At 40.2% G+C, this 24786-nt stretch overlaps 1 protein-coding gene across 1 annotated transcript in view; it reads right to left on the reverse strand.

Annotated features, from left to right (window-relative positions):
- Positions 1 to 7461: 7461 nt before the first annotated feature.
- The window catches only part of LOC134220432 (tuberin), a 103556-nt gene continuing 86231 nt past the window's right edge, over positions 7462 to 24786 (reverse strand). Inside the window, 1 exon segment of the mRNA XM_062699490.1 lies at positions 7462 to 7903. Coding sequence (XP_062555474.1) covers positions 7658 to 7903 — 246 coding nt within the window. The 3' untranslated portion in view covers positions 7462 to 7657.

The following is a 24786-nucleotide window of genomic DNA, read 5'->3' on the forward strand; positions in this document are numbered from 1 at the left end:
AATTCCCATAGGAATTCTTTCAGAACTACCTTAAGTAATTCCTTGGGAATTTCTACGGGTAATCCTTTGAAAATTCTTCGGTAACTTAAGGAAGGTTCTTGGTCATTTCCCACAGTAATTTTGTCTCAAACCTAGTAACATTTTGTTTTTATGCAGGTTTTATAACACTCTTGAAGAGTAAATTAAGGTCTTCAAAAGCATTATAAAACTTAAAATGTTACTTGGGACATTCTCCATTTCTTTTGATTTTTTCGTGAATCTCTTCAGAAGTTCATTCAAAGAAATTTCTTCAAAAATTGCTTTTGGGAACCATTCGGAAATTCTTCTAGGAATTCCCTAGAACATTTTTTCGAAATTTACTGAAAAGATTCTTTATTATTTTTCTGCGGGAATCCCTTCGGTTCCCTAATGTAAACTATTTTTGAAGTCGGTGCTTCCGGGCAAAATTATAAAACACCTATACATATAATAAGCAAGGCCTGCGTGCCCACACCTTTGTTCCTTATGACGAATAAACGAGTCTATTTTTAGCAAGGAAACAAGCTAGTTCGGTTTTGTATTTCCTTGGTGTGATTTGTGGGAAGTCCGTCGTGGGATAAATAGTGAAGTTGGCCAAGTTCGGACGAAGTATTTTACACTAAGTTCTTTCGAAAATTCATTCAAAAATTTTGCCAGAAATGTCTTTATAAACTCTTTTCGCTATTCCTCGAGAGTCCTTTTGAACCCTTCGAAGGTTTTTTCAGCAATTTCTTCGGAAATTGTTTTAGGAATTCTTCCAGAAACTATTTCATTCCTTAATAAATTTCCGAATGAAATCCTGAAAGAAAATTCTACGGTTTTACCTGTGGTTTTACTAAAGGAATTTCCCAACGAGAGCCTTAATGGTTTTTGAAAAAAATGCCTATAGGGTCTGTTCAAATATTACGTAACGCAATAGGGGGTGGGGGGTTGTTTGATTTTTGTTACGATTTGTTACACAAAATATGGGGGGTGGGTGTCCTTCGAAATATTGTTACGTAACAAATTAATTGCATAGAGAAAAAAAAATAAAAATGTTAAAAAATGTATATTTTCTTTAAAGTAGAATAAAATATACAATACATATAATAATTTATTGTAACGTGTTTAAAATCCTACCAAAAATCTTTTTTTTTCAAAATTTATTTGTTACGCGTTACGCATAGGGGTGGGGGTAGTCCTGAAAATTGATACAGATTGTTACGAGGGGGTGGGGGGTTCTCAAAAACCGACGTTTTTTGCGTTACGTAATATTTGAACAGACCCATATGAGTTTCCGCAGAATTTCTTATAGGGTTTTACAAAGGAATTTCCAATGAAACGTCAAAAAAAATCGTAGTTTCCTCCGGAAATCTCTTCAGGAACCCACCAAGAACTTTTTTTTTTGTGTCATATTTAACCAACTTTTAAGGAAAATATTCAATTTGGTAGGTCATCGTGCCCCAGTCTTACTCAGCGAGAGCTCATTTTAGTTATGTTGATCATCTATTGAGATTTGTGCATACAAGAACGCGAGGTGTGGAGTAAACTGTCCATTGTGGTTGTCATTAGTGGATTCCATCGTGAATGTCCTTCCAGGATTCAAGGGTCACAGCAGGTGAACGAACTGCAAATTCTCTTAATATACTAGATATGCAGCCGCTCAGACGTTGCCCAATTATATATGTAACTCAAAGAATAGTAGTTAGAATTTTTCTGAAATTTAGATATATTGAGAAGTAAATCGACTGGACTTTATCAAAATCCTAAATTAGGAAAGCTTTTGGAAAAAATATTAACAAATTAGTCCTATGACACTGAAGTCTAATTCTCAATATTGCTCAAGTGTTACGAATAGTGAAGCAGAATTCGTTGTTAAATTTTGATTCATCAAAATCAAAGAATAATAAAATAGTTTCATTCTAAATAACATGTTGAGGTACTTATAAGTGTCGCTGGTAATTTACTATGGAATGTACTGTTTGATGATCGATCGAATATTACAATTTTAATCCACTGAAGTCGATTTTTATACGAGCGATTCGTACCGTGTGAATCAAAACTGCGTGAATTCAAAAATCCGCGTTAAAATCGATTTTTTAGGCATTGATTTTTCATCCACGCCGGTTCACGCCGCCGCCGCCGCCGCCGATAAAAGCAAACGGCGCGCCGCCGCCGCCGGGGCAAAAGTGACCACCACGCCGCCGCCGCCGATTATATGACCGGCGCACAGGTCTATTTGAAAACTAGAAAAACGTTTTACTAGAATTTTTGAAATTAACATTTTAACCTTTGATCATTGACTATAGTTTGCATTCAATTACATTTTGCATTAGTGTCGAGTCGATTCCAAATCCGAACCTTACTTCACACCATCCTTATCCTACCCCATGGCGTTCAAGTGGTCTGCAAGGATTCTTCTGACATTAGCCTCTCAATTATCGGCCTTGGATTGACTTGCTACATCCAGTGCTGAGTGACTCCCACTACTCCAGGCTGCTAATTACAACTACAGTGATCGTTCGCAAATGAATTATTGCCAGTGGCTGATTTTCTACCCGCCGCTGTCACATCCAGGCGCTATAGTATATGCACAAAATAGCCAGCAAGAGTTAACTGCCACACATTTGTATGGCGAAAGTCATCTAACGCGGGTTTTCTCAAAACAAGAAATTTTTCATGAAAAACTATTTGGTACCGATTATGTAGGAAGGTGTCCGCTACCATGCCTACCAAATATTTTTTTGATGAAAGTGCTTAATTTTGAGAAATCGAACCTTAGATGCCTTTCACCATACTGATTTCAGAAAGTTAACTCCTAGTGTGCCGCTGTAAGCACGCTCAAAGCAGGCGATTCATTCGCGTTGACGGAGCCGCGCTGCTGCCATCTGGTGGAAATGGACGTGTGCGTGAAATCACTGGTGAAGATAGGAAATATTTTTTAAAATGTGTTAATAGCGTTATGCTGAGAACTCTTAAATACGTAGGGTTAGATTTTTTGAAAATTACATGTTTGGCTACTGGGGGCAGCAGGGACTATGTCCAAGGGCTTGACGATCCCTCCCCAGGCCATCTGTGAGTTGTGGTGCCTGCCTAGGACGTGGTGGGGTTTGACAGTGGGTCTGTGTCAGGTGAGACGCTAAACAGCCCTGACACGACGGCCCTCCGACGAGACAGGAGGTTTGCGCAGGCCCAATAAGCCGCCTCTAAAAACAACCATTACGAACGACATAGAAGATAATACGACTCGATACAATCGGCAACGACCTAGGCGACGAATAAATGATCACGATTGGAAGCTTGGAACATGGAACTGCAAGCCGCTAGGCTTCGCAGGTTGCGACAGGATAATCTACGATGCATCCCCGCAACTTCGACGTCGTAGCGCTGCAGGAAACCTGCTGGACAGGACAGAAAGTGGGGAAAAGCGGGCATCGAGCGGCTCCCTTCTACCAAAGCTGTGGCACCACCAACGAGGTGGAAACCGGCTTCATAGTACTTGGAAAGATGCGCCAACGCGTGATTGGGTGGCAGTCAATCAGTGCAAGCTGAGGATAAAAGGCCGATTCTCCAACTGTAGCATCATCAACGTGCACAGCTCACACGAAAGGAGGCCCGACGAAGAGAAAGAATCGTTCTATGCACAGCTGCAGCAGACATACGATGGATGCCTACTGCGGGGCGTCAAAATCGTCATCGGTGACATGAACGCTTAAGTAGGAAGGGAGGAAATGTATAGACCGGTCATCGGACCGGATAGTCTGCACACCGTATCGATCGACAACGGCCGACGATGCATAAACATTGCAGTTTCCCACGGAATGGTAGTCCGAAGCACTTTCTTCCCCCGCAAGAATATCCACAAGGCCACATGGAAATCACCTAATCAAGTAATGGAAAACCAAATAGACCACGTTCTAATCGACGGTAAAATCTTCTCCGACATCACGAACGTACGCAGTTACCGCAGTGTGAATATTGAATCTGACCACTACCTCGTTGCAGTATGTCTGCGCTCAAAACTCTCGACGGTGTAAGTGGCTGGAAGTGGCTCTGCCAACAGAAAAGCAGCTAGGCGCAGCGTCTCTTGAAGATGGCTGGAGAGATATTCGATCCGTCATTGGAAGCACCGCAACCGCCGCACTAGACACGGTGGCCCCGGATCAGAGAAGCGACTGGTATGACGGCGAATGTGAGTTGAGGGGAAAAATGCAGCATGGGCGAGATTGCTGCAACACCGCACGAGAGCGAACGAGGCACGAACGGGCGCGTAACAGACAAAACTCGATTTTTCAGAGCAAAAAGCATCAGCAGGAAGATCGAGACCGTGAAGAGACGGAGCAACTGTACCGCGCTAATAACACACGACAGTTCTATGAGAAGTTAAACCGTTTACATATGTAAGTGTCATGTGCCACAGCCCGATATGTGTAAGGACATAAACGGAAACCTTCTTACAAACGAGCGTGAGGTGATCCAAAGGTGGCGACAGCACTACGAAGAGCACATGAATGGCGATGTGGCAGACAACGGTGGCGGTATGGTAATGAACCTAGGAGCACACGCCCAGGACATGCGACTTCCGGCTCCGAATCTCCAGGAAATCCAGGGGGAGATCGTGCAACTGCAGCCGACGTCCATACGTCTGTGTAGTGGACGTCCACACGTCCCAAACTAGCTCTCCAAGCTTAAGATGCTCAGGGTTCGCCATCTACCTGCTTAATGGAGATAACGATATTCAAGCTGAAGAAAGGTGGACTTTACAACACTATAATCGACCCAATTGCATGCATGTAGGGATAGCGTAATGTAACATAAAAACATTTACTAATATTTTATATTGGTTTTCATTTTAGGGAGTTCAGTTAGTAGGGAGATAGGGAATTAGTGCTGCCGTTGTTGAAGTTGGGGCCTATTGTAGGCATGCGCATGTAGGGGGACATACCTGTGGTACCCTACGGTACCGGCAACGGGGTTCGAAGAGACTCATTCCCGGCTCTGTCGATGATAAGTTGATGGGCTGAGCTCGTTGTTGGTATATCCATTTATATCCGAATCCGGTGTCGATCGGGGGTATAGCCGAAGTGAGTGTTGGCCACGGAGACGCTCGTTCGGGAACCCGTTGCTGTTTGATCCCGACTCCATCGAGGTTCGATCCCGGCACTGCTGGTGGATAGCCGGGTAGGCTGACCGCATTGTTGGACACATGGGCGTTGGTCTGAATCGGTGCGGCTTTCGATAACCGGGGAACATGACCGAGGGGGGGGGGGTTGGTTGGCCACGGAGACGGTCTTTCTAAGAAAACTGGAGAGACTTGATCCCGGTTCCTTAGGAGCTCGATTCCGAATTCGTCAGGCTTGATCCCGGCGCCGGTTAGACTGGTAACGTAGCCGACGTGGCTTTATCCCGGATTCCCTGAATGGGTAGCCGGCGTGGCTCCAGCGTTGGACACTTTAACAAGGTCTTGAATGACGAAGAACGGTGACCGAACACTGTCCACTTATCGTTATTTTTTTGTATTTCCTCGGTGGTTAACGCCGTTCCGCATGGTAACTTTCACAGCCCATTTCTTCTTCGGTGTTACGTGCACGGCTGTCTAACAACGACTCCCTTCTCCATCGATAATTTCGTCTTCGTCTCCCCAAATTCGTTGCTTCGGCTGCGGATATTACGTTGTTGTTTCGTTCGTTTCGCTCCATGGGCGAAAATCAGGAAAGGGGATAGGACGCTGAGTACACTCTTTTAAAAAACCGGCAAAATGCCTTAATATTGTTTCCTATGAACTATATGCAAGTGTGTCGATTCCTACGTTGTTACCACATACGGTAACAATCGGTCGGCTGAAAAACAATAAAGCCCCTGGAGTTGACCAACTACCAGGAGAGCTGGTGGTGAGGTACTGGCTAGACCGCTGCACTGGGTGATTAGTTATTAGTATATATCCGTCTAGTTATTTGGTTTCGCCGACGACATTGATATCATGACACGTAACTTTGAGAGGATGGAGGAAGCCTACATCAGACTGAAAAGCGAAGTTAAACGGATTGGACTAGTCATCAACACGTCGAAGACGAAGTACATGATAGGAAGAGGCTCAAGAGAGGTCAATGTAAGCCACCCATCACGAGTTTCTATCGGTGGTGACGAAATCGAGGTGGTTGAGGAATTCGTGTACTTGGGCTCACTGGTGACTGCCGACAACGATACCAGCAGAGAAGTTCGAAGACGCATCATGGCAGGAAATCGTACGTACTTTGGACTCCGCAAGACGCTCCGGTCGAATAGAGTTCGCCGCCGTATCAAACTGACAATCTACAAAACGCTCATTAGACCGGTAGTCCTCTACGGATACGAGACCTGGACGATGCTCGTGGAGGACCAACGCGTACTTGGAGTTTTCTAAAGGAAAGTGCTGCGTATCATTTATGGTGGGGTGCAGATGGCGGACGGTACGTGGCTGCTGGGAGAACCACTAAAAACGCGAAAATCGGACGACTGCGGTGGGCCGGGCACGTAGCCAGAATGTCGGACAGTAACCCGGTGAGAATGGTTCTCGACAACGATCCGACGGGCACAAGAAGGCGAGGTGCGCAGCGGGCATCGTCGATCGATTAGGTGGAAGAGGACTTGCGGACCCTCCGTAGACTGCGTGGTTGGCGACGTGTAGCCATGGACCGAGCCGAATGGAGAAGACTCTTATATACCACACAGGCCACTTCGGCATTAGTCTGAATAAATCATAATAATAAATACTGAGGGTGGCTGGGTTCGATTCCCGGTGCCGGTCTAGGCAATTTTCGGTTTGGAAATCGTCTCGACTCCCTTGGGCATAAAAGTATCATCGTGTTAGCTTTATGATATACGAATGCAAAAATGGTAACTTGGCTAAGAAATGGGATGGGATGTAATGCCAATAAGAAAAAGAAGAAGATGATCTTATAGGATTCTAGTAGCCAGGATGTCCTGAGCCGGGGTATAATTTTTTTCATACTGCGTTTCAATGATGACAGCGGGCTATGTCTATTGATGATGATGACACCACGCTTGTCACAGGCTCGAATGCAATAGAAAGTCCAGAGGTGCCAACTGTGAGAAACACAGATTGTTTCAGCAGTTGACGTCATAATTTGACGTCCACCTTCGTTTTAGATGGGCTACAGACCAACTAACGGGCGCCCAACTAAATCGTAGACAATCTAATGATAGTCTAAGGATTGAAAGTTGACTGCATTGATATTTCGCGTATTGTATTTCAGACCGCGCGGAAATGGCGCGAAAATATTTCCAAAACCCCCGCAATAATACTGGGTATCCATTAAAACATTACATTTGTATGGCGTTCTAAAACGGCCCTTACCTACCTTATCCTGTGGCCCAATTTGCTTCGTCATACCCTATGTGTTTGATAATTAGAAAATTACGTTTCTGAATAGTAAGCTTTCGGATAAATTGTTCCTAATGCACTTATTCCAATAATTTATTAACTTATGTTTATTAGGTAGAAGCATTCCTTGAACAATCTCTAATGAAAACACTTTCAAGCTGTTCAACATCAAAAGCGCCAATTTTCAGTTTTCGTAGCGTTTCGGCGATACCGATAGTTGTAGCTACTATACGAATAATGCCATACAGAGTTCAACATAATTAGTATTGACATACTCTACTGAGTATAACGTGTGAAATCATCGCCTCGGGTAGTTGAGGCCGAGCTGAGATCATGGGCTGACCCTATACTTCCTCCAGCGCTTCGTGTTCCTCCGCCACTACCGGAGTGTTCCTGCGATGGGTCTGAGTGATTCGTCACCTTAGCTCGGATGTTCTTGATTTTACGCAATCTCTCCAACCAGTTAGAAGCATATGGATTTTGGTTCTTAATTTTCAGCGATTGGTACACAAGTGATGCTAGCTGAAAGAGAAAATGTTATTTTATGATTTGTGTGGTATATGCTTAGCTTATGTTATACAACATGGCACTGAATAAAATGCGACGCAAGACAATAATACATAACACCTCTTCACACACGCAGCATGAGTTGTCCAAAAAGCTCTAAACCAGTCAACATAAAAAAGACTATTTTGTTGTATGCGGAGTAGGGAGCCAATGTATGGGGAAAACATTGTTATCGAATTTCAAAAAACTACATTGCTCACAAATTTCATTACCCCAAAATATGACCCCATACAAAATTTGAGCTCTATTGGACATGATTTAGGGGTGCCTAAAATTCATCAAAATTTTAAAATTTGTACTCATGAAAGGAAAAGTCGAAAATCGAATTTTTGTTTTTGATGCCAAATGACTTTTTTATACAATCGTTTATTTATAAGGCTCATTGGTTTAATTAAAAACTCCACGGAGCCGCAAGTCTTTTAAAATATTATTACACACAATATTCAATTGAAATCAGAAATTTAATTTTCGGCGAATTTTCCTCCTAGGACGGGAACTCGAATTGCCCCCAGAAGACGCAAACAGGGCTCTTCGTTGATTCGCTTGTGGGTTCTTCATCGTGTGGGCATCTGTCACATCGTCATATATATGCGGTGGTTGGTTCGAAATCAACACTTGTCAGCAATGTAATGGTGAAGTACTGGAATAATAGGGTATGATGGGGCAAGATGGGTCGCCTAAGGCGAACCCTGAATGTCTCAAAACAGAAACATTTTAATTCAACTTTTCAACGTGGATCTATAAAAATAGCTCATAATCTGTATGCTGGATATGAAATAACAAAAATTCCACTTTTTATTTCTTTTTGAGTCATTAAAGTAGAAGTCTATTTTTCTGTCAATCAAAAAATACCGGGGTAAGATGGGTCAAACAGCGGGGCAAGATGGGTCACCATCAAATTCTGCAATTATTATTGTTTTTATTCACAATATTAAATTACACACAGATAGATAGGTTTATTGTCAATGATTTTATTGAATAAAAAAAGATATTAAAGCTTAGGATGAAGAAATGGCTCTACATTTAAAAATGTCTGCAATTTCTTTTGAAAACAAGCCATCTATGTAACGCTTTCTTAAAGACAAAGTTTATACATTTTCAATTAACAAATTAACATCATTATGCTCAAAAGTAACCTTAAAATAATTAAATCATCAATGGAAAATGTGTTTTGAATACGAACTATGCCCTTCAGTATGTGCTGACCCATCTTGCCCCATTTGTTTTGTTTCAACGAAGTACAACATCGCCTACATTACTTATGATACTTTCACTATATTATACTAATGACACACTGGTGGTACAAGTACCATGGTACAAGAATCTTGAAATGAATACCATCAGGGTGTCGACTCAAATTTGAGAATAAAATTCCCTGACTTTCCCTGACTTTCCAGTCATTTCTCGAAAAATCCCAGGTATGATTTTTTTCAATTCCTAAGCATATGAAAATTCATGCATGCTTAAATCCTTGAAGTCCATACGAGTTCCTGAGTTATTGGAAGCCTAATCACTTGTAGAAGCAGAACATTAAGGTTTTGTAATAAATGATAGATAATTCTGGTCTTCCACAAAGATTCTAGGAAATGGGCACAGCTCCTGGCAGGTTATTATAATTCAGCATTACACACATCTCTTCAAAATTGGCTCCAAATAATGTTATAAACTTTCTGGTGCCCTCATCAACCTTCGGGAATTCTCACGGACTCCCTGGAATCGCAGTAGACCTCCACTGTTACTTTTTCAAATCGTTGAAGTTTCCATATTCTTTCTGGAAATTTATGTGAAATCTTGTACCTATCTTTTGACAAGACTTTGGAACTCTTTACAAACAATCGTGGGAACTTCTAGAAATCCTTTAAATTCCGTTAAATAATGCTTACGGACTTGCGGGTATTATCGTGAACGTCAAAAAACCTTCTCTGAAGTATAGTTACGGAATAAGAATTCTTATTCACTTTCTGTGGGGTGTATGAATTTCTGATAATCGTCTCTGTCTGCTTGCAATCTTACGGACATTCAAGAATTCAATTCCTACAAGCTCACATAAATCCATTCAGCACTTACAGTAAGTTCAGGAAAACATTATAACCACTGCGATACCTTAAATATTTTGGTTTGAATATGCTCAGGTCCTTTGGATAAGAAGTGGCATAACTAGTCTCAAATGCTAGGGGGAGCTCTATCTATTCCATTTATTTGATAGAGTTTTAGTTATTTGCCAAACTTCCAAAGTGGATCAATCGTTTTGGTATTCCATCATTGTTTTTTTACAGAAAGTTTAACTACTATTAACTCGATGTCAGACTTTTCCAACAACTACAACAAGTGATGAAACTTCATAAGAAATATATAATGGAATTTTTTGAAGAGCTCGTGGAAAAGTGTTTGAAGATTCCTTGGCATATTTTTTGTATGAATCCCTCCACAAATACAACAAATACATTTCAATTATTTTTTGAGTAAATACCATATAAGTTTTTTGAAGTAGAGTTTTTGAAAAAAAAACTACTGAATATTTTTTGTTTTTCAGGGAGAATTTTATGTACCTACCTAATTTGGAAAATTTTGAGGAAGAAATAATTATAGATATTCCAAAAGAATCTCACTGAAGTTATTTCTGGACAAAACTCTCAAGCATCAACCAGAATGTTTCCTGAGAAAATTGTTTTGTAAACATCAAAAGTAACGTTTAGTGATGAACTTATTTTATACTCTATACATACAAAATCACTCTAATAAAGCAGCGAATGTAATACTGAAACATTGTCGGTTTTTAATAATGTTTTTGGTTAAAAAAATATAAGTAGGCAATGTGTAGAGACAAACATAGCCACGGAGGTGAGCCAGCCAAGGGCTGAAAGCCTCCTTAATAAAGATATATAAAAAAAACATAGCCATCTGAAAACATGACTATAGTTTTGCTTGTAGAGTAAATATGCAAATAGTCGCAGTTTGAAAAGTTCACAACAAAAATGTCATTGTTGTAGATATAATTGACTTCTTTGTGTTCTGTTTTGAAGAATTATTTTGAAACCGTCAGATTGGTGTAACCTGCTTGATTCTGGCAATTTATTCAAAATACTTTAAATTTTTTAGGAGAGCGTCTATGATTGTGGAGTATGGAGTAACGTTTTACCATCGCCACCTACTTACATGAGGTAGACCACATTTGCTTTTATCCACTATCATTCTCTCAATATGATCAATAATTTGACCACCAAGGTACCAATGTCTTTATAAGCCCACCATCAAATGGAAGTTCATGAAATGGTTTTTGAATATTATCAACATAATCTTGTTTGGGGCAGTATTCGGCGTTTTCTAGAAATAAGGCTTAAAATATCGAGTTGTTGGTTGTAGGTTGAAATTTTTTGATGATTGTTTGTTGAACGGTTATAAACTATGGTCCATTTAGGCCTTTCGATTCAGCTTCGACTGCTTTCACTAGTTAATGTTCATACATTTGGGCGATAAATTTACATCAAAAGATAATGGGAGTCGATTAGTTGCAATATAGTCAGCAATTTAAATCCATTGTGATATATCGCATTTCCTATAATTACATTACGACTAACTCTCGCGATTCATGATTAAATATTGACTTGCACGCTACTAATGAAGAAACTGCAAAAAAAAAATTAAAGTTCTCTCCGACACAAAACCACTAAATACTATGTATTTTTTTTCCTTTATTCGGGTGATTTTTAAAATTTTAATAATAAATTATAAGGGGGAAATTTTCATACATAAAAACTAATTGTATCAGGCCTGAACAGTGACCATTTGAGTAACCTCTGTTATTGATCTAAAATTGATTAATAGAGGCAAATTATATTACCATGAGGAGCATAGAATAGGCCAACGGGTCAAACGAAAAAAATAAAATATGCTTCATTGCCTGATTTTTTTTAAATCAATATGAATTTTTATTATTGGGGTTTTGTGATTTTTTCCCTGACCACAATCAAAATTCCCTGACTTTCCCTGACATTCCAGGTCCAAATTGAAATTCCCTGACTTTCCAGGTTTTTTCAGGTAGTCGACTGCCGTCATACGCATAATTGTCCCATGTTTGCTGGGTTTCCTATGTACATGGGACAATTATGCGTATAACGGCAGTCGACACCCTGCCAATTATTGTCTTTATTAAAGATAGTCTTGGAATAATTTTCTTGTTCTCTTGTACCATGGTACAAGTACCACAGGTGTGTCCTTAGTATTACTGAAAATAATCTCCACACAATCTCCCATCTAGGCCCGTCTAACCCTACATATCGCAATATGTAATTCATCTGAATGATGCTCCCCTAGTTATAATAACGCATAAAATGTCGTAGATATCAAACATGAATGTTTCAATACCTATACGATATTGTCTAATGGTCTATATATCCAATGTGATGCTTACGTTTTATTTTTAGCCTAGTCACGGTATTAGGCACTACTGGCGAAGAAGATGGCCTAATACCGCGACAATTGTTTTGATCAATAAAAGTGTAAAAACAAGAATTTTAAATACCATTTCAGTCAGGCATTGCAACTTATCCCATCATTCGATCTTCTGAGCAAAGATACTGATGATATGCTGGGATATCTTAGTTATCTATCTGCTCAGTAAACAAAGTGCAACGTTCGCCATGGAGAAACTTTTTTTCACTTCCTTTGTTGTAGCAACGCCCTCGCAACGTGAACACACCCCGAATCGCGCTGGCTATCAGGATCATCAACAAATGCTCAAATGATAATATCTTCCCTGAGTGCTCTTTGATTAGGGATAATATCTTTGCACAGGCAAAGATAATATCCTGTGCTCAGATGATATTGCAATGCCTAATTTCAGTACCCAGCTCATATTTTATAGCTGTAAAATGGGCCCCAGGCCATCTGCGAGTTGTGGAGCTTGCCTAGGATGTGGTGGGGTTTGACAGTGGGCCCTGTTAAATTCCTATAAAAAGCTGCATGTATCCGCAAGTAGGTCCCACCAAAGCGACCGTGTGCCGCTCAAAGCGCACAAGCCCAAGTCCTGGTGTTAGGTGGAACGCTAAACAGCCCTGACTCTCAGACCGCATCGTGCTTTCGTGCTGTGCGGTTCTTTCTCTCTTTGCGGAAGGAAGTTTTTAATACTACCCGAAGCTATTTTAATTTCAACAGTTCTTCTCAGCGCAATTTGTACCCACTGATCCCGTTACGATCTTTGCAAGGACCCGTGCCTTCGTTTTACGTTGGACCCGTTTGCGGAAGTAAAATTCCGACAAGCGGTGGTAATCCTGCAGGGACACCGTTCTGGGAAAAAACCTCTTAGAAGGTCACGTCTCCACGCTCAGCAATGAGTATTAATAAAACAAGAGGAAGGGAGTCTTTGAATTCTCCACTTCCTTCTAAGAAACAAGGTTTCAAGACCGTCCTGCCAAAGCGCGGAAAAAATAGAAGGAAGCTGGAGAATTCAGATATTCCTTCAAACTCTAATGTCGGAAATAATTTTTCTCCTATCGAACTGAGCAATCAGTTCGATTTGATTAATGATGATATTGAGCAAATCGAATCTAGCCCAGGTGATTCGATTCATGCGAAAAGCAAAGGATTCCGCCGATTGTGGTATCTGTTGCCGAGTTTTCTGGCTTTAAAAATGAGATTTTGAGTAACCTTCAGGGATCATTTCAGGTTTCATTTCAGATTGCTAGGAAGGGTGACTGCCGCGTTTTGCCGGGATCCTTTGACGATCGCAAACGTCTTCTTCACTATTTAACTGAGAAGCGCCATAAATTCTTCACATACGACGACAAAACTGAGCGATGGTTCAAAGTCGTCTTGAAAGGTCTCCCCAGTGAGGACAAATCACTGGATGAGATTAAAATTGAAATTTCTCAATTACTTGGATTTTCACCAGTCCAAGTAATTAAGATGAAAAAAGAAATCCCATTCTGGTACTTCCCAGAGGGCATTTCTCAAGAATTTTATTTAGTTCATTTTAACAAAAGTGAACTAAATAATATGAAAAGTTTGGAAAAGGCTCTGTATTATGTCCCATGTCCGTGTTACATGGGAACATTTACGCAGGCCTGTGGGGAATTTCCAAACCCCCACCCAGTACCGTAAGTGCCAAAAGTGGGGACATGGAACCAAACATAGTTACATGGATGCTAAATGCATGTTATGTGGTGGAACCTCTCACGCCAAGGACGCATGTCCTGCGAGAGAAGATTCCAATAAATTTAAATGTGCTAATTGTGGGGGCAATCATAAATCCAATTTCTGGGAATGCCCTTCACGCAAAAAAATTTGAATTCCCGTGCAAAATTGATGATTCGACGGGTAGAAATTTTTCAAACGCTCAAATCTCGAAACCGGTTATCGGTCGAACAATTCATACCCACCACAATTCACAAACAAATTTTGCCGCTCGTCAACGGGTAGCAAGCACTTCAGTAAATTCCAATTTTTCCAATGTACCTACGTATGCAAACATCGCTGCTGGTAGACAAAATTTCTTCTCAAAATGAGGTTTATACCCATGTCCCAACGGAAAATAATGGTCATATTGCCGATTCAGGTAGCATGACTGCTTCCTGATTTTGATTTTTAACTGAACAATTGCATCACATGATTGATGCAATGTTCAAAGCAAATACCATTCCTGAAGCTGTTCAGGTTGGTATAAAGTACACACAAAAATTGTTATCGGACTCCGTTTCAATGGATCCAAATAATTGTGTGAAAGTTCTAAATTGGAATGCCTGCTCTCTAAAGGGTAAGGAAGATGAATTATTCAACTTCCTTTCAGTTCATAATGTGCATATTGCCATTATAACTGAAACGTATTTAAAACCAGGACTCTCCATTAAAAGAAATCCAAACTATTTTATCTACAGAAATGATCGTCTTGACAGCGCCTGTGGTGGGGTCGCCATTGTCATTAATAGACGTATCAAACATAAATTATTTTCTTCGTTTGAAACCAAAGTTTTTGAAACCTTGGGAGTTTCTGTTGAAACAAATTTTGGACAATTTTCCTTCATTGCAGCCTACTTGCCTTCTCAATGCAATGGGCAGCAAAAGAATTTGTTGAAAGCTGATCTTCAAATTCTGACTCGCAACAAATCAAAATTCTTCGTAATTGGTGACTTCAATGCCAAACACCGTTCATGGAATAATGCTCAAAGCAATTCCAATGGTAAAATTTTATTTGAAGATTGTTCTGCGGGATATTATACTATTCAACATCCCAATGGACCTACTTGTTTCCCTTCCATCCAGTCGAAATCCTTCTACATTTGTCTTAGTTTGAACGGATTCAAGTCAGCTGTGTGGCCAATTGGTAACTCATGCTGACTTTGACTTCTGATCATCTTCCTGTGACATTTGAAATCTCACAAGAAGTTATTTATAATCCAATCAGCTCTACTTTTAATTATCATAGAGCTGATTGGGATTTATATAAAACATATATCGATAGGAATTTTGATGTTAATATTGCTTTTGGATACCAAAGTGATATTGACAATGCGCTCGTATCTTTGACAAATTTAATTGTCGAAGCCAGAGGCATTGCAATTCCTAAATGTGAAATTAAATTCAACTCCATTATTATTGACGACGATCTTCAGCTACTGATCCGTCTTAAAATGTGAGAAGAAGGCAATACTAAAGAACTTCGCGATCCCGCGTTGAAAGTTATTTGGCGAGATTTGCAAATGAAATTAAAAAACGTTTCGCTATTCTGAGAAATACCAACTTTGAGAATAATGTCTCGAAGTTGGATCCCAGTTCGAAACCCTTTTGGAAATTAACAAAATTCTTAAAAACCTCAAAAGCCAATTCCAGCGCTTAAAGAGGGAAATAAAATTTATTAACAAATGGCGTAAAGGCTCAAAACTTGCTCAGCAGTTCGAGAGTGCTCATAATTTTAGTCTAGGTCTCACTTAGTCCAATTGAGGATCAGGTTACATCGAGCTTCAAAGACATTCTCAATCAAGAGAATGTTTTTTGACCTTTCGTTGGAAAACTAATTTGGATGAAGTGAGATCTATTACTAGAAATTTTAAAAATATGAAAGCCCTTAGGGATGATGGTATTTTCTACATACTTATCAATAAACTTCCTAGGAGCTCTTTATCCTTTTTTGGTTAATTTATTTAACAAATGTTTTCAATTGGCATATTTTTCAGATAAATGGAAAATCGCCAAAGTTGTTCCAATTTTGAAGCCGGACAAAATCCAGCTGAGGCTTCTAGTTATCGCTCAATCAGTTTGCTTTCTTCAATAAGCAAACTGTTTGAAAAGATTATTTTAAATAGAATGATGGTTCATATTAATGACAATTCTATTTTTGCTGATGAGCAATTTGGTTTTCGCCATGGGCATTCAACCACCCATCAGTTATTAAGAGTTACGAACTTATTCGGCCTCAACAAATCTGAAGGATATTCGACTGAGTTGCTCTTCTTGATATAGAGAAAGCATTTGACAGTGTTTGGTATGAAGGTTTGATTTGTAAAATTGGTGAATTTTAATTCTTCCTCTGTACATTATTAAACTGATCCAAAATTATTTATCAGATCGCTCACTGCAGGTTAACTAACATAATTCTAAATCTGATAGATTACCTGTAAGGGCTGGTATCCCTAAGGCAGCACATACTGGGGCCCATTTTGTATAACATTTTTACTTCTGACTTACCTGATTTACCACCAGGGTGTCAGAAATCTTTGTTTGCAGATGACACAGGTCTCTCAGCTTGAAGGGCGTAGCCTTCGTGTCATTTGTAGTAGATTGCAAAAAGTTTGGATATTTTCTCCACTTACTTGCAAAATGGAAAATTTCCCCGAATGCTTCCAAAACTCAGCTTATAATTTTTCCACATAAGTTGAGAGCTTCTTATTTGAAACCTTCTAGCAGACATATTGTCACTATGAATGGGGTTCCACTAATTGGTCTAGCGAAGCTAAATATTTAGGACTTCTGCTAGATCAAAAATTAACTTTAAAAATCACATTGAAGGCCTTCAAGCCAAATGTAACAAAATATATTAAGTGTCTATATCCATTTATTAACAGAAAATCAATTTGTCTTAAGAACAAACTTTTGATTTACAAACAAATTTTTAGACCTACCATGTTGTATGCTGTGCCAATATGGACTAGTTGCTGCAATACCAGACAGAAGGCACTCCAGAGGATTCAAATAAAATTTTGAAATGATTCTGCAGGCAGTTGCCTCTGTGGTATAGAAAATCACCAATGAACTTCAAAGAATTTCTAATATTGAGACATTGCGACAAATGTCCAACAAAATAATTTCCAATTTTAGACAAAAATCGTTGCAATCTTCTATTGCAACGATTAACTCCTTGTATCCTTAGTATAAAATAGGTTAAGTTTAGTTTAAGTTGAAAACATTGTAATTCCTACATGGTTCAATTCAACCAGAGGAAAAATTCTAACTGCCAGAGGCAATTGAAATGTGTTAAAAATAACTAAAAAGTAACATAGCAAATAAGGATGATAGTGTTAAGAAAACACGGAACACCTAGTCTAAGAGATGAATGCATGTATTAGATAATTAGCAAATAAAATTAGTTAAAAAAAACAGCCCTGACACGACGGCCCTCCGACGAGACAGGGGAGGTTTGGTGCAGGCCCAATAAGCCGCCTGGAAAACCAATAATTACGAACAATCAAGGAATGTAAAATAACAACATTGCCAATGACAACGACATTATCCTCTTTTGTAAATGTTGAGACAAACTCAACTCGCAATAAGCGTTTGTCCCAAACTGCAACAGAATAGGACAATTATCGCCTGCCACGCATTTTGAGAAGTAGTCGGTTTCGCATGATGTTTTTGGTTAAATTAGTATCAGTTATCATAGATTAGACATAAACTTAACCATCTGTTGACATGGATTTGCGTTTTACTTCTAAAATAAACAAGTTATCGCAGTTTGAAAAGTTCACAACAATTACCTCTCCATGTTTGTTGCAAATAAAATGGAACGCAACAATGTCTTTATCCTCTGCAGATGGGGACAAAGAGTTATCACTATTCTCTTTGTCGCTTGTTTTTTGCATTTTCAGCGACAATTACATTCCTTGCGAACAATATAAGAGATAATGTGACTCGATATAATCGGCAAAGAGCTAGGCGAGGAATAAATGATCACGATTGGAAGCTTGGAACATGGAACTGCAAGTCGCTAGGTTTCGTAGGTTGCGACAAGATGATTTACGATGAATTACATCCCCGCAACTTCGACTTTGTGGCGCTGCAGGAGATTTACTGGACAGGACAGAAAGTGTGGAAAAGCGGACATCGAGCGGCTACCTTCTACCAAAGCTGTGGCACTACCAACGAGCTGGGAACCGGCTTCATAGTGCTGGGTAAGATGCGCCAACGCGTGATTCGGTGGCAGCCAATCAGCGCAAGGATGTGCAAGCTGAGGATTAAAGGCCGTTTCTTCAACTATAGCATCATCGACGTGCACAGCCCACACAAAGGGAGACCCGACGACGAGAAAGAAGCGTTCTACGCACAGCTGGAGCAGACATACGATGGATGCCCACTGCGGGACGTCAAAATCGTCATCGGTGACATGAACGCTCAGGTAGGGAAGGAGGAATTTGGCAGACCGGCTATCATCGGACCGGATAGTCTGCACACCGTATCGAATGACAACGGCCAACGATGCATAAACTTCGCAGCCTCCCGCGGAATGGTAGTCCGAAGCACCTTCTTTCCCCGCAAAATATCCACAAGGCCACATTGAGATCACATAACCAAGAAACGGAGAATCAAATCGACCACGTTCTAATCGACGGTAAATTCTTCTCCGACAACACGAACGTCCGCACTTACTGCAGTGCGAATATTGAACTGACCACTACCCTCGTTGCAGTATGCCTGCGCTCAAAACGGTGTACAACACGCGTCGAAGTCGGACGCCGCAGCTTTAAGACGGTAGATTCAGCCCAAGAAAACGCGCAGCAGCTGAAAGTGGCACTCCTAACGGAAGAGCAGCTAGGCGCAGCGTCTCTTGAAGATGGCTGGAGAGATATTCGATCCGCCATTGGTAGCACCGCAACCGCTGCACTTGGCACGGTGCCCCCGGATCAGAGAGAAACGACTGGTATGACGGCGAATGTGAGCAGTTAGTAGAAGAGAAGAATGCAGCATGGGCGAGATTGCTGCAACACCGCTCGAGGGGCGAACGAGGCACGATATAAACAGGCGCGGAACAGACAAACCTCGATTTGCTGATCGAGACCATGGAAGAGACGGAGCAACTGTACCGCGCTAATAACACACGAGAAAGTTCTATGGAGAAGTTAAACCGTTCACGTAAGGGCCACGTGCCACAGCCTGATATGTATAAGGACATAAACGGGAACGTACTTACGAATGATGTGCGTAGTTCGAGTTTCAGGGGCATTCTCGAGTCCCTTCTGAAACCCACAGAGGTTTACGGCAAGGTGATGGTCTTCGTGTCTGCTATTCAACATCGCTTTGGAAGGGATAATACGAAGAGCAGGGATTAACACGAGTGGTACAATTTTCAATAAGTCCGTTCAGCTATTTAGCTTCGCCGACGACATAGATATTATGGCACGTAACTTTGAGAAGATGGAGGACGCCTACATCAGACTGAAGAGGGAAGCTAAGCGGATCGGATTAGTCATCAACACGTCGAAGACGAAGTACATGATAGGGAAGAGGTTCAAGAGAAGACATTGTGGAGCTACCCACCGCGAGTTTGCATCGGTGGTGACGAAATCGAGGTGGTAGAAGAATTTGTGTTCTTGGGCTTACTGCGACTGCCGAAAATGATACCAGCAGAGAAATTCGGAGACGCATAGTGGCTGGAAGTCGAATAGAGTTCGCCGCCGTACCAAACTGACACCCTACAAAACGCCTATTAGAACGCGTTAGTCCTCTACGGACACGAGACCTGGACGATGCTCGTGGAGGACCAACGCGCACTTGGAGGTTTAGAAAGGAAAAGTACTTCGTATCGATCATTTAGTAATTCACGTTCGATCATTTAGTAGTTTGTCAATAACTCATTCCAGAAGCTGAATTTCAAAATGAGTTGTGTGGTGGACTCTAATGCGAAGGTTTTTCTGTAACTGTGCTCTTTATGATCTGTTGTTTGTATTCCACTAGTAATCCAACAATCGAACGATCGCTAATATTTTAATTATCGACCGCACTACACAACTAAATTTTCACTCTCTGATCAATTTATTCACCTGCACAATGCAGAACAAAATTTCGGTGACCAGCCGAACGTTTTGCCACAGACAAACAGACGTAACAGCTTGAACATTTTTCTGAAAAATCCTTCGCTCAACTCATCTACCACCATCTTGCGAGCATGTTACACGAAACGATGTTTCGTATGACATCGTAACCAGATGGCGCTGGAGTGAAATGTCAAACCCAACCCTGTGGCAAGACATGCTTTTCAGCGTAGCGAACATCTTCATGAATATGTCCAGCATACATTTTGAAAAAGTACTTCTCCTGAATCGTGCGTTTACAAGCAACTACATTTTATCCAAACTATTGTTGGCTACATATTTTCAAATTATTCAAAAATAATACCAGCTATTATGGGCATGTAAATATAATCCTAAAACATCTTTTCTGCACACCATTTATTTCATTTCAATTTCTATTATTGAATGTTGTCTGAATCTGCATCCCCGGACCATTTCAACTGTGATGCTCATCACAGCATAAACAATAATAATATCTTTTGTTTGATTCGGAGCGGGAGAACAAGTTACGAAATATGATTTCGTGTAGCGTTTGATTTCACCTATCGATTCACTCCAATTCGTTAGTTTATTATATTTTATCATCAAATAAATATAATTCCCATGGTCAAAGATGGAAATCTTGCAAATTATTTCGAAAACAAATTTCAGATTTAACCAAAACAAATAGTAAACAAAACACATAATGTTTATTTTCAGTTAATAACAACGGATTTGCAATGAGCTACCGTCCGTGGACATGGTGGCTATTGTCAAACCCCTTGTGGTAGTATAGGACGCCAGGGGGGTGGTCAAACCCGAAGGATTACGACACTAACGCCTCTAGTTGTGAATTGCGTAATCAATCAAATTCAAATTGATCGTTGAAGTCATTGTCGATGGTATTTTCTCTAGTGTTACGTCTGTTTGTCTGTGGTTTTGCTTTCCGCACAAAGCAAAACTAAATTTCAACGACCGGCAGATGCTCTGCTTGCTGGAGAAACACGACTGGACAAGAAACAAATTTTTACTTTCTCTCAAATGAAAATGTCAAAGAAAAGAAAACATTATATATCATCCAGGTTTTTTTAAGCGGTTGAATTCATTAATTTATGGGCAACCTGAAGTTTCACAACTTTCAAAATACTACGCGAATTTTCTTTGATTGTTTGTGATTTTTTTCGTGGAGTTAACTCATTGCTTCATTGATGCTAAAGGTCTTAAACGACTAAAACCAAACCGTGTAAAAAAAACCTGGGTGTATGACATGACAAGCCATCATGACAAGCTTCGTAACCGATTTTTTTTAACATATCAAACAATCCGTTGAAATCGTTTAGAAGAGACTCGCTGAACTAAATAAAAAATGACCCAGTTTAAAAAATACTATGATAAAGTTGTTCTAATACATGTTATGATTGAATTCGAAAAAGTGTTGCAAGTCACCCCGCAGAAGGGGTTACTTGCAAAGCCCATCATTTTGATATTATTTTTGTTTACGGTTGTACATCTGATTATACGTCTAATTTCTAGTATGAGGACACATTATAAGTATCGTATACTAGTAGAATGAATAAATTTATAAAGATATATTACATTTTAGGATTCTGATGAGCGAAACCTGAAAAGTGTTGCAAGGCACCCCCACCCCCAGGTATATTGTCTCACGTTACGTTTTACAAGTGAACACATCTCGCTTAACTTTTGAAAAGGTCCGAAGTAACATTTTCATCATGAATTAATTTGAAGAGCGCAATCAACAGAACAATATAAAAGCTTTTGATTGCTGTACCCATTTTTTTCCCTTTATTTATTTAGGCACTCTGTGTTACTTAACCGCTACTGTGCTGAGATCTACTGAGGTATTCTGCTGTGGATATCTATTTTTAGATTTCCATTACCATTATTGTTGTCGTTGCCAGTTCATCTCATCGTCAGTCCATTGTGTCCGTTTGTACATGTCGTGCATCCAATGATCGTTGCATTGTTCGGTTGCCAGTTTATCCGGGTACGTTGGAGGAATGCCTGAGAAGAACAAGTTGTCAGTCGTCATCAGGCAGCCATGACGATAAGGCGCGTCTCCCAATACGCTACCGCATGGACTACGCATCCGGCAACTGACGAGGGTTTGGTGGAGGGGCTAGGAATCGAACCCATGACCATTCGCTTATAAGCCAAACGTGTAGCCAACTACGCTACGGGACCCCCCAGTACCCAAATTAATTCTTGAAAAAATGTTATATAGGTCCTTTTGAAAAGTTAAGCGAGAAATGTACCTATAGTTTGAAATATGGAAGAAATACTTACATTAGCATGTAGGGCCATCTGGCGTGCCAAGAGTGGCGCGCTGGAATCGGAGACGATTTTAGGTTTGCTGCACACATGGTCGGCTATTTCGTCTCGGGCGAGCACGAATATGCGGTTACTCTCCAGCTCCATAGGTTCGATGACTACACAAGCGTATGTGAATTGGGCCTGGAATTGGATGACAAATAAATAAATTTTGAATTGGGATTTACAATCATAGAAGGGCGCTAGCATTTAATAAAATTGCGTATTTAAGGGTTAAGACATATTACTTTAAAATTTGGTACTTTTCTAGTAGGGGTGATCGGGGCAATATGGGCCACCTAAGGAAATCGTTCCGAAAAGCGCTGAAAAGCTCAACAAATTTTCATTCAAATGTAGTTTACTTTAGGGAATGTTACCTTTCACATTACGTCGATGAATGACGAAAAATGCGTTTGGAAATTGTTAGAATGCACTTTTGAAAATGTATTGATTTCAATGTGCCACTTTGCCAATTTGCCACTCTTCACCGTTTGAACACCCTACATTTCTATTGATCAATGGTCATTTTTTTCTTTTCCGATCGCAGCAATGCGATGATAATATTATTGTATTTGGCAACTGAAATTTAAAACTTGTTTGCAAATTAAGGCCTGATATCTTGCTCAATTTCCAAAATGAAAATCTTGCTCCAGTGTACAGGTATGCCCATATTGCCCCATAGAGACTGGTTTTGGAAAAAAAAATTTATGATAAATTCAGATTTGTATCAGTACAAACATGTGTGCACAATATCACAATATCTTTTGATTGTGATGCATTTTTGACCTGTATCTTAATCAGTTTTGTGTCAAAACCTTATTTACAAACAACAAATCTTAAAATAATTTTGTTTATGCAGCGAAAAATTTACATTTTCAAGTGTATTTTCATGTTTGAATTGAATTTTAATACGGTTTTCACGTTGATACATAAGGAGCATTCTCTCTTGAAGATCATATAACTTTTACATGATACAACTTGTCAATAAGCTCAAAATGAGGGTGGCTCATATTGCCCCGTATGTTCATATTGCCCCTACATTGTAGAAAACGTAAAAAATAAGTATAAAAAGCCACCAATGTATCCCATTATTAACATTTGATTATAGCCATTTCAAGCATCCCCATCAAATGCAAATTATTGCGAGCAAATTGAGTGAGTATAAGTGTCAAAACGTGATATTTGCCATAACCAAATTTCCATATTCATTGTTCGATCCGGCAAACAATAGAAAACAAAGGTTGCTTGTATCAATTGAAAGGAACATAACTCGTAATATTCGAACGATTTAGATCAAATGGGAGGGGAAAATATTGCAAAATTGCTCACCTTAATGGTCTTCAAATCGTAATCTTCGCCGCTTTCGTTGTAAACAATGGTTACGAAGTCGTTTCCGATGTGCTTCTTCTTCTCGTTACAATTGGGATCCTGGTTTGTTATTTGGCATCATGTGTCGCCACGTGGAACGTAACCTGTACTAATGTCATCTTGCCAAATATAGGTAAAGTTTCCGTCTTTACCGTTGGATTCCAAATCTATGAAGGAAGTTGCTCTTTCTCCTCTCTTCGCCTCCCTTTTTTATGGCAACTAATTCAGTTCCCAACTCTACGCAGAAATTTGGCATATCGCAAACTACCGGAAGCGGTTCCTTTGAGGAATGTCCGTTTCACAACCAGCTTGTCCTGGCCCAACGTAAAGTACGCCAATCTTGTGTTTCTCGAAGGGTGCTATCAAGCTCTAGCAGATGGATTCGCTTTTTTGCTTGCTTCCTTGTCCATTATTAGAATCGGTCTCTCTCTGATGTACCGAACCCGGTCCATTATGGATAGAGCTGTAGAAAAACGAAGCTTGGGCTGATGACAGATCGAGACGCTACACCCACACCTGATTGTTCACTTCTCAATCTTGCATTTGTATGCTTATTGAGGCTGAACTTAAGGTTGTCCCTTACTTTGTAGTGTTCTCGGACGACAGAAATAGTCTTTGACCGTCCCTCTGGGTATGGGTCATTTTCTATTGGAATGCATTCCCGTGGCTGGAAGTCCGCTGCCCGTTATTGCTGGAAGGAAGGAGATGCGGTGCCAGAATTGGACAATTTACAACATTGATAGGGTTGCGAGCAAGTAGCTCGTGGAGATAGGGGAGCTGGTGATTGTGGAGGTTTGGTCGTGACCTTTCTCCATCGGAAGCTTTAAATTTAACGACGAAGTATGATAAGGTTTGAAGACAGGTATTGGTGGCATTACAGCAGAA

Source organism: Armigeres subalbatus, chromosome 3 (genome assembly GCF_024139115.2).
Source record: "Armigeres subalbatus isolate Guangzhou_Male chromosome 3, GZ_Asu_2, whole genome shotgun sequence".
Lineage (NCBI taxonomy): Eukaryota > Metazoa > Arthropoda > Insecta > Diptera > Culicidae > Armigeres > Armigeres subalbatus.